The 11,278-nt window shown below is 28.5% G+C and overlaps 3 protein-coding genes across 5 annotated transcripts in view; 2 read left to right on the forward strand and 1 right to left on the reverse strand.

Annotated features, from left to right (window-relative positions):
- Positions 1–3,688, forward strand: part of LOC108751283 (peroxisomal membrane protein PMP34) — a 6,110-nt gene extending 2,422 nt beyond the window's left edge. For all 3 annotated transcript variants that reach the window (XM_018491373.1, XM_018491374.1, XM_018491375.1), the window contains exons 4-9: positions 249–315; positions 688–836; positions 1,417–1,530; positions 2,913–3,160; positions 3,252–3,319; positions 3,475–3,688. In XM_018491373.1, coding sequence (XP_018346875.1) covers positions 249–315; positions 688–836; positions 1,417–1,530; positions 2,913–3,160; positions 3,252–3,319; positions 3,475–3,619 — 791 coding nt within the window. In that variant the 3' untranslated portion in view covers positions 3,620–3,688. The remainder of the gene's footprint in view (positions 1–248; positions 316–687; positions 837–1,416; positions 1,531–2,912; positions 3,161–3,251; positions 3,320–3,474) is intronic.
- A 96-nt stretch (positions 3,689–3,784) lies between these two features.
- On the forward strand, positions 3,785–6,978 carry LOC108751253. The gene is made up of 7 exons (XM_018491339.1): positions 3,785–4,206; positions 4,639–5,128; positions 5,201–5,425; positions 5,670–5,749; positions 6,076–6,150; positions 6,256–6,510; positions 6,605–6,978. The coding sequence occupies exons 2-7, from the start codon at positions 4,667–4,669 to the stop codon at positions 6,855–6,857; spliced, it is 1,350 nt and encodes a 449-aa protein (XP_018346841.1). The 5' UTR covers positions 3,785–4,206; positions 4,639–4,666; the 3' UTR covers positions 6,858–6,978.
- An 816-nt stretch (positions 6,979–7,794) lies between these two features.
- Positions 7,795–11,278, reverse strand: part of LOC108751254 — a 9,300-nt gene continuing 5,816 nt past the window's right edge. Inside the window, 9 exon segments of the mRNA XM_018491340.1 lie at positions 7,795–7,932; positions 7,935–8,135; positions 8,665–8,916; positions 9,201–9,470; positions 10,082–10,240; positions 10,307–10,434; positions 10,512–10,571; positions 10,844–11,066; positions 11,166–11,262. Of these exon segments, the coding sequence (XP_018346842.1) occupies positions 7,795–7,932; positions 7,935–8,135; positions 8,665–8,916; positions 9,201–9,470; positions 10,082–10,240; positions 10,307–10,434; positions 10,512–10,571; positions 10,844–11,066; positions 11,166–11,262 (1,528 nt within the window).

An 11,278-nucleotide genomic window follows, 5' to 3' on the forward strand; every position in this document is an offset into this window, starting at 1 on the left:
AAAAAAATTTATTTATATTTGTATATCTCAGGAAGGCAATAAGTTTATTTTGTAAATTTTATAACCCTCGGCAAATAGAGACATGATTACAGTGCTTCATAAAAAATAAAAAAAAATAATGTTGTTCACGTTCAAAATTAAGACATGCGTTTTATTGTCTTATGATAATTACTTGTACATAATTACTCAACATTTATCTTTCACTTCATTCAGTAATCTCATTAACCAACTTGTTCTTCTGCTTACAGTGGAAGAAGGACGCCAATCAAAAAATACATTGGCTACTATACGAGAACTCATTGCGAAAGAAGGATCGTATGTATACATTACATATATACCTCAAATATGTATTTTCTCAAAGCGAGTCCTATACATGTCTTGAACAAATGAATGAAACGCGTCACACAAACTACGACAAATATATTCAGAAACCAGTTTCTCCTTGGTTCACAGATTCTAGCATAAATAAATACAAGGAATTACTCATGATATAATAACGCAGGTGTTGTAATATTCTTGTAAATGCGCAGAATGAATTTGGGCTCAAATTTGATTGATTGTTTTCAATATATTGTTATTGCGCAATGTTACATCTGTTTTCTTAGATCATGAAATTATTCCTTTTGCGTCATATTTTTAAAACACTCAATAAAACATAACTCAATTATCTTCATTTATCTTTTTAAGATATACCCTGTACAGAGGTATCGTCCCTGTTCTGCAAAGCTTATGTGCCAGTAACTTTGTTTATTTCTACACATTCCACGGCTTAAAAGAACTGAGAAGCAAAAGGAATCAAACAGCTGGTAGTGACTTGCTTCTCGCGTCAATTGCTGGTACGGTGACTTGTTTCTCGTCAACAGAATCTATGTTTCGCGTAGTAAGATTCGATTTCTCTTTGCAAATAATCAGAGCACTGCAAGTTATTTAATTACAAATGAAAAACGTAGAAAATAACCAAAAAATAAGCAGTATTTAAAGACATATACGTTTAAATTTAAACATATATTTTATTTTAAAAGGATTTTAATCGGAGATTTAATTATAAAGATAAATAATCATTTTTATGACATTAAAAGAAATATATTAGATTATGCAGGAAAATTGATAAGAGAAAAATAAGCAATACTCAGATAAACTTTCCTACAAGAAAATATACACTGTAAAAAATAAAATGTCAATTTTAACTTAGACGTATAGTAGACTTTCTGAGACATGCAAAAATCTGAGACATGTTAAAATTAACATTTTTGTATTAAGTTTAACATTTTTGCATGTCTCAGAAATTCTACGTCTTTAAGTTAACGTTTTTATGTTTTACAATGTAATCTTCGATTTTAACGGAAGAATTTTGCTATGTGTAACTTTGATGAAAAATCTTGGGACATTATATACTTATGTATATGTTTATATTAGGTGTTATTAATGTCCTCATCACGACACCTCTATGGGTTGTAAACACGAGATTGAAGATGAGAGGCGTTGGATTAACTCTAGAAAGAAATAACAACGAATATGCTACTCTGTATGGTACGTTAGCATTCCATATAAAAATTATATTCGCGAGTATTTATTTAGATAGTCGATATTGATTATCTAAATGACTCTTATTTTTAAATATTTTTATATTTTCAATACTAGTAATTCCAATCACGCTTTGTTTAAAAATCGAACAATACATATCATATATAATAATATTAATGCAGTACAAATAAATCCTTTATTTAATGCACTGTGTATGTCAACAAACATAATACGAAAATACGTTTCATATGTCGCTCATTTGCTTCATTACTTGAAACAATTATGATATTCAATAAGCGTGACACTTTGCTATCACGAACAAATAAATCTCATAGAGATTATGATAAATTAGAAATTCGTAATTGAATGTATTATTAATGAGATAATTAAAGAAATCATTTTTTTTCTTCAAAATTATCTCTCACTATCACAAAAACTTTACTTATTAATATGCTGACTATTTATTATTTAAAGATATTTTTACATTAATTAACATATACATATATGTTAATTAAAATAAAAATAGCCTCGAACGATAAATGCACAGAAAAAAAGACTTCTTTGGATTTAATAAATTTTATTATATCCAAATAAATTTGTTATTTGGAGTGGTCCAAACAAACCAATGTTTAAAATAAGTGCGATTGTTTGAAATTGAAACAATGTATATTTTTGTTTTAAATACATTATTTGTTTGAACAGATGTTTATCTTCGGCGTTTATCTGTTCGCATGATCAAACTGTACGGCACAAACATATTTGATATAGCACATGACACTGCTCGTTTAATCCTGTTGTTGGACGTATAAATAATTGTTTTCATATTTCCAGCCAAAAAATGTAATGATTGTTTTGAAGAAAGTAATTGTTTGCATGGAACAATCTTTATCAATATATTTTGCCATTTTCAAATAAATAATTTGTCTCATTGTTTGTATTCATTGTAACTAAATAATATATTATTTAATTACATTGAAAGATATTACTTCAAATCATAATGTTATTTCTGTCAAGCAATAGAGGTTTCTCGAATGAAACAACAAAATTTTTATTTAAATAAATAATATTTCGCACAAGCATATGTTATTTCAATGAAACAAATTTTAGTCAAATAAATAGAAATACTAAATTCAAAGAAAAATTTTTCTTTCTTCTTTGTGTGATCAGCATATTTGAATAATTATAAGTAGATATAAATATATCATTAGAGACGAAAAACTTTCTAAAGTTTTTAATAACTTTTAGTTATGAGAAAGTAATTATTCATCATAATTCTTCATAATTCTTTGAATAGACAAATTAAATTATGAAAATTAATAACGTCTAATTAAACTTTCTATATTTATAAGTATTAGGTTGTTTCTTTCTAATGTCATTACGTTTTACAGATGGTCTCGTGCACATATGGAAGTACGAAGGTTTGAGGCAGCTATGGGCGGGAACGTGGCCGAGTCTTATGCTTGTTACGAATCCGGCCATCCAATTTATGACATATGAGAGCATTAAGAGAAGAGTTATCGCGTCTTTTGGCAGTGGTCAACCACCGGCATGGGCTTTCTTCATTATAGGAGCGATAGCGAAAGCGGTTGCCACGGCGATGACATATCCTTTACAACTTGTGCAAACGAAGTTGAGGGTATCGTATATTATTGACATTCTTAATTTGGTTGAGAAAAAATAAATTTAAGAAAAAGTATTTTTTAATCACTAAACTATTGTAATTTCAGCATGGCTATAAATATCCTAATCTACCCCCAGATGCAGGCACGTTGCAAATATTATTTTACATTCTGAAGTAAGTATATAAAAAAATACTACATGAATATGTAATATACCTATTTTACATTTTAGCTTTGCAATTTGTAAAGGTGCAATTTTATGCAGCGAAAGAAAGCTGGCTTTTTATCCCCATTTCAGTGTTATATTAATGTGAGTATTTTTTGCTCGTAGGAAACAAGGAATAAGTGGCTTATATAAAGGCATGGAGGCCAAACTTTTGCAGACTATTCTCACTGCCGCTTTAATGTTTCTAGCTTACGAGAAAATTGCACGATTTGTTTTCCGAGTACTTTTGCATAAACCTCATCTCAGATAACGATTCGTTCCTAATATTACGAAACAACCTCGAATCTCGAATCTTAAATCAAATTTTGTACTTTCCCGTATTTATCTTCTTTGTATAACTTTATGGATAAATATAATAAAATGGTATGGTATTGAATTTATATAACATATATATCATAAAATGTAATCAAATATTTCGATTTTCGATAATCGAATTGACGTTATTGAAATGCGCATAACTTTATACCGAGTCCGACGATAACGTGTAAAAAGAAAATGGTTAATTGGGTAATAGAATTTGCAGAAGTATCTAAGAAAAATGTGACCATATTTGCATAAGATACTGGCGAGTTCACGAAAATCGCAGCATCGCTTTCGGTCGCAATTTCGGTACAAATTGAATGACTTGGTGTCGCCGCTTTTGCAAACGCGTAAAGAAAATACGGGACAGCAAGATGAAGACTCGAAATACGTAAATGTCACGGCGTGTTGCGAACACTCGCGCAAGATTGATCGCAAGCGATCTGAGGCGATATTAAAATTTCTGACTAAACTTAAAATAGTCAAGTCATCGAAGAGTCAGGTGCAATATAACGATTGCAAGTCTGCGACTTCCAAGTAAGTATTTGTTGTGCAAATAAAATATAATGCATGTGCATTTTCATTATGGAAAATAGAAACATAAGCAGAATACATAAATATCCTTACGTTCCTTTGTGAATGAGATGTTAATAACATTCTTTAAATATGAGAATATTTCTATAAGTGAGTTAAAAACATTTAAATTTAAGTAAAAAAAGGTATTGTTTAATTATAAAATTGTTGTAATAAATATTTCATACATTTCCGATACTTCCAATGTATTCTAATTTGTCATATTATTAGCTCGTTTTTAATATTCATTAAATTTATTGAAAAAGTACGTAGGTAGATAAAAGATAATTATATATAATAGTTTATTATATATAATAAATTATATATAATAATAAATAATTATATATAATAAAAATAATAATAATAATTAATTAATAATAAAGATTGATTTTATAGTTGTAGCATTAGTCATGCTGGAGATACGATGAATCCATCATTGCGTCGCAATACGCGTGAAAATGTAGTCAATAAAGAATCGATTGGCTCAACGATTACTGTAAAAAATAAATCAGAACCGAAATCCCCTGTTATAGCCTATGATTACGAGGCAGCTATCAGTCAGCCTGACATTCCTATATGTTCAAATATTGATAACACACTGAACCCAAGTTGGTCAGAGCAAAGTGACGAATTGTCAGCACCGACTAAGAAAAGAAAGTTTTATGTTCGTGGAAAAATTGGTTTAACTACTAAAAAGAAAGGAATTGTTTTTAAACCGAAGATAAAAGCAAAAAAGGTTACAAAATCTCGTCCGTCAATTTGCGACGTTACTCAGATTAAAAAAGAATTGATACCTCCCTCAAAAATTATTCGAAACGTTGAAAATTATAAACAGGAAAATAACGACGACGGAGTTATTCCGAATTGCCAAATGCTACTTAACCAAGTTTGTTTTCATATAATCTTTCTACTTTAAATTTACTGACATTATAATTAATTTGTGTAATATTCCTAAAAGAATTTGGTGCTTTCTCGAGATATTCAAAAGACATCAGAAATCGCAAAAAATGGCAAAAATCTTACGAGCAAAGCTACCAGCATATTTCAAGAAAATTCTAATAAAATTAATAAAGATACAAGATTGAGGGTCCCTCAAAATAAAATCAGTAAAATTCCACGCATAAAACCACCGATAAAACCGAATTTCTTTTTATCTACACATGGAGAATCTCCTGTTTATCCAGTATAGTTATATATTTATTTGTCTGAAGAGATTAATGTGTTTTAGTACATTGAAAAAAATATTTGGTTGAATTAACTGAAATTCTGATTAAAAACGAACGAGTTAGAATTTTCTCTTTAAATCAACTAAATTCTAATTGTGATAATTGGTATTCACATTGATAAAATCAGAATCTACCTTCAGACATTTTGTCTACCTTCAGATATTTTTCTCAGTGATATCTTTAATTAATTTTAATTAACAGAGTGAAAAATTATCATTAAAAAATGAATTAAAATATTTCACGGAATTTGTCGCAGACAATAAAGAAGAAAAGATATTTGAGTACGTGAGTAAAATAGAAAGATAATTTCTATTTAGAAGATAACGGCATTGACAAATAAATTTATGTTTATTTTTATATTAAGAAATATAATTAAACTTTCTTAGTTATATTTATTAGTTTTTGGAATAATTATTCATTTTTTATATTTTTGTTCTATTTATTTTATTTTTTCTACTTATTTTTATTCTATTGACTATTTTACTATTTAATATACAATATAATAATTAAATAATAAAAAAACAGCTTGCTCTCTCTTGTATAATTAAAAATATAATTAAATAATTCGTATTAAATATATATATAACTTTATCAAATTGGAAAATAGTTCAAAGAGGGAAACTTTATACGCACTGGATTATAAAAAAACCAAACACATTTTGCCAATTGTTAATGAAAACTTGTAAGTTGAATTTAAATAAAAAATGAATGTATATTGTATATATAATTTATAATTTCACGTTTTTATGTTGAAAAACGCTATCAAAAAGTGAAATTTTTTGCTTAGAAATGTTTGGTGTCCCGAGAAAAGTTCAGAGATGGATGCTGATGAAGAATTCGAGGGAGATCTTTTGACTCCGATAAAAGAATCGCCGGTCATTACAGGCGATGATCCGCGTTCCGCCACATTATTAAAAAGCATGGCTCTAAAATGCGAATGCCGATCATGCAATGATCATAAATATGCTTCTACTGTTCATACTGATCAACATACCGAGTCCGAATCCTGGAGCTCTCCCGAGATAGAGAGCACACGAAAATGGTAGAAAAAGATCATTTATTTAAAAAAATGCAAAAAACTTTCGATTTTTATATTATGTTTAAACAATTACATCTGTATGCTGTAATTTCTATAGGAAATCAATGAGACATCGTAAATTCATCGATGCGAGTTCCGAAGATTTGGACTTGTTACCGAATTATAACATTAATTATAACAAGACAAATAGAAAGAATAATGGATCGAATTTTGCGGGCCATATTACGAAACAACCTTCGGTAGTTAATCACACAAAAATGAAAACTTATCGGAAGACCAGTTTCTCGTTTTTTAATGTCTTCTTCGATATTGTTTTTTGGCCTTTCGTTTTCCTTCGCGCAAAACAATGACTCGTTACCATGTATAGAATTATAAATCCTGTTACTTAGCTTGTTGGTACTTTGATGCATTGTACGTAATATTATGATAATGATAACATAAACGAAAATGAAAAACATCCTTGAAATTTATAGAAACATGTGGATTTAATGTATTATAAATCATTTCTAACATAACGCGTTTATTATTATAAAGATTGTTTATTTCTTTTCAATTTTTAATAAAATCAAATAATTAAAAATAATAAAAATGATGCGTATAATACATTATACGGACACGTCGTATAATAATTGATTATTGCAAAATTATTATACTCGTTAGTTACAATAGCAGTCAACATATTGCTTCATGAATCTTCTAAGAAAGTATTTGTATAAGACTACTTTCTGCCATTAATTTTCTACATATTTTGTTCTATAGGGATTTCTATTATTAATTTTCCAAGTTTCATTCAGCATCTTCAAATTAATTAAAGAAAGTATTTCTTTGCTTTTGTATCTCAATTATAGTCGCACGAAAAAGCTTTTATCACGTATAAAAGCAGCATAACGATAATGTAAGGATGTCGTTATAATTGTTAAAAGTTACAGAATAGAGAGATTTTTATAATGTTGCGTTATAGTATTAAACAATCCTGCCGATAAAGGCAATCATATATTTATGGGAAAATCATAAAAAAGACTATCGTTACATGTTTTGGGGTCCGTTTTGTCAGATTAATATTTGCTTATCTTACGAAAAAGTTAATTACGACAAAATTGTAAAGTATTATAAAAAACTACTATATTATATGATAGAAGACTCTAATTTGTATTTATGTTTCCAAAGTTTTATTTTTAAAAACAAATACAAATTACTTTTGTTTAAGTAATATTGCCCAAAAATAAAATAGTATGATGACATTGGCGATCTTTCACTACATAAAAATATTACAAAAGTAATATCACCTTAAGAATCTATGAATTTCGATTTGCGAATTCGTTGTAATTTTATATATAGCACAACTGCGTTTAGAATTACGATAAAAAGTGTTCTCAATGTATAAGAGAAGATTATATAAAATCTATTGTTGTTCATGCATACTTTCCTTTCGCTTTTGCCATTGCTTCAACAGCTGTTTCCTCCATACTATCTAGGATTTGATTAGTTGCTGTGTTTAAATCATCTACCATGATTACTTTGAAACGTCGTCCAACATGAACTACATCCGACAATAGTACCGAATTCGTCAAGTTGTTCGAAGGTGGTGCGTACATTAACGATCGACGACGTCTGCCTGGTTCGATTTGCTAAAATAAATTTTAAATGTATAAATTAAAAAATGCAAAAAAATTCTATTATTATTTATATTGTATAATAAAAAATTTGAAGATATTTAGAACAATTTATTTTAAAATAGTTTATATACTCTTGTATAAGAATTTGTTGACTTGTAAACAATTGATGTCTGTCATACAAATATTAATTTGAGCGGAATTTTAGACATGTAGTTTTAACAAATATTGCATATATATATATATCCAGTTCTCTGAAAAGTTCTTTTTTTGGAAAGAGTAAATATTTTATATTTATATATTATCCATTTTTTTCGTTCCATATTCTATAAATTTGCTTTTATCTTTTTATAAAATTTGCAATTTGCAATGCCATGCCTAAATATACTAAGCCATCCCATTATCCATAAAACTTCACCATTTTAATTCCATTATGCTAGGGACATCTTTAGGACATAGAACATTCTCTAGATCTCTCATCCCTTGGAAAAATGCGTTGTCTAAGTAATCATATCTAAATATTTTATTGACTTTTGTAACTTACTTGATTTGCTTCCGGACAAGGTTCACAATTAGTTTTACATAATTCAACATTACATTCGATGAGTAGACCCAAAACATCGGGGAATTTGAAGGCTCGGAAGAATGCGTAAGCAATAATAAAAGCGCCTGTATTGGCGGTATCCTTTGTCTTTTGAAAGGCACCAAACAGTTTCGGTTTCAAAGTGCAGCCTCTTTCGTCGGTGAGCTGCAGCATGTTGGTCGAAATTTCATCCCGCGCCGAACAGTTGCGTACCTTAAAAATAATTATAAATGTATATGTGTTTGTTTAATTTATATTATTCAAAAAAATCTAGAGTATGTATATATAATTATATAAAATATACAATAAACAATACAAATATAAATGTAAAATTTATATTATGTTACAAATACAGATAAAATATGTTAATTATTAGCAACTTTTTTGGATGTATATAAAATAATTACATACATATGTTAATGCTATTTATTATTTAATAATATTGAAATATACATAAATTATTATTATACTTGTTTATAATTATTTCTGACAAATACCTGAAGATCGAAATCTGGATCGCCTTCCACAGATATTACCAAAGTCATTGTTTCTCCAATTTTTATAAGTCCATTAGCTGTAGGTGCAAAAGGTCCTCTGCCAATTTGAATATCCAGTTTTGTTATCACAGTATCACCATTAAAGGTAATGATTTCCTGGTTTAACATATCTACTGAAAGATTCATCCTTAGAGTTTGATTGATGTTTCCTTCCCAGAGGCATTGTACTCTTCGAACTGTGTCCCAGACTTCTTGTATACTCGGTTCATTCTTAAGCAATAAGAATTTTTTATTTTAATATTTGACATAATTATTAGCAATATTTTTGCAAAATAATAAAAGAAATCTCAAAAGTATTCATTGAATTTTTCGATGACAATTTTTTTGGTGATTTTTGAGGCAAAAAAAATATACGCGTCGCGGCGTTTATCAACATATGTTTTGTTTTTAAGATATACATTTTAAAAAATTCGAAACGGGTTTGCATTCATGTTTATTTAATAAGCTAGCATGTCAACATGAACACAATTAAATGTAAAATATAAAGAGGATATAACGTGCTAACTTATTGCTCTATTCGTGATTTTATTACTCTAACCGTTTAGCAATAAATCAGTTTTATGGCAGTCTAACTTTTAAAAAAATTAGACTGCCTTAAAAATAATAACGATAATAATAAAAAACGCTTATACTATAATTTATTAATTATGTGCCTTTAATATTCTAGTTTAAATTTCGGTGTGCTATCCCTAACGCTTAAAACAATTCCAAAACATTTGTGTCATACAAAAGAAAATTACTAAATTAGCACATAAGTAGCACTAAATTATAATGTAAATGTTTTTCTTATATTTTTATTACTTTTGGTATTCGATACTAACTTGTAATACGAGAACGTTTTCCAAATATGCTTGACCAGTAGGACCTACGAAATCGTTAAAGAATTGAGTACCGCAAGAGTCTAGATTTACAGTGAAAGAGTACCGTGCTGAGCCAGAATTCTGTTTTACGTAGATACATTTTGGGTTTGAATAATATCCCTGAAATTGGATATTGATATGTTATTATTAATTTTTGGTGCAATAGATTTGTGATTTCGCGCTTACCTTAGTATAAATAATGCCATCAAAAACACGATTAAATTCAATATTGATCGTCATCATTGTCTTATTGCATTCGACATTAATGCTATGAATATGGGGAGGATGATTGAAATCATCATCAGTTTGAGTCTCTGTGAGTGATAAAATTATAAATTACCTTTTCGTATATTTTATATATCATATTATATGTGTGGTAAGAAATATATACCTCCATTTTGAATAGTAGGAGAGAATGCTCTGGTAATTATCGAAGATCGAATTGAAGGTCCTAAGAAATCTGTTATTTATCATTTTTTATAGTAAAAAACCAAATATTAAATAAAGATAAAATATAATTAAAAAATGTATATGGATTAGAGTTATTCGTTTGAAACAATTCTTCTTCTATCATAATTGTATGAAAATTTGTACCTAATAATTTAAATAAAATATTGACGAACTAGTTTGGCTGTATCTTAGTTTCAACATCAATAATCTCTGGATAATAAAATTATACATTTTTTCATATATTATGTTTTGATTGTAAATATAGAAATGTACCAATACCAGTACTTGAAATACTTTTGGTTTCAGGAATTCTTGCGGATCCTGAGACTCTTAAAGGTCTTGAGGGTTTCAATAATTCTGAGAGTTCTGATGATCCAGACGGTCCTGAAAGTTGTGAAAGTTTTTTCGAAGATCTTGAAAATTCTGAAGCTTGTAAGGATCTTCCTGAGTTTTTTTCCGAAAACTGGTTTGATGTTGACGAACCAAACAGGATTTTCTACATATGATAATTTAATTGATTATATTGCATGTATGGCATGGAGATTAAGCGCAGTATTATATGTGTGTATATTTATATATTTAATACAATACTTACAGGCTCTGCAATCAATTTCGCGTTAGGGATATGATAGGAATAACCCAACAAAATGTCTTCGTTTACACCTGTATATCCAGCTAATTGCTTGCTAGTCCTGGACGCGGAATGAA

This window comes from Trachymyrmex septentrionalis, unplaced genomic scaffold, assembly GCF_001594115.1.
Source record: "Trachymyrmex septentrionalis isolate Tsep2-gDNA-1 unplaced genomic scaffold, Tsep1.0 scaffold43, whole genome shotgun sequence".
Lineage (NCBI taxonomy): Eukaryota > Metazoa > Arthropoda > Insecta > Hymenoptera > Formicidae > Trachymyrmex > Trachymyrmex septentrionalis.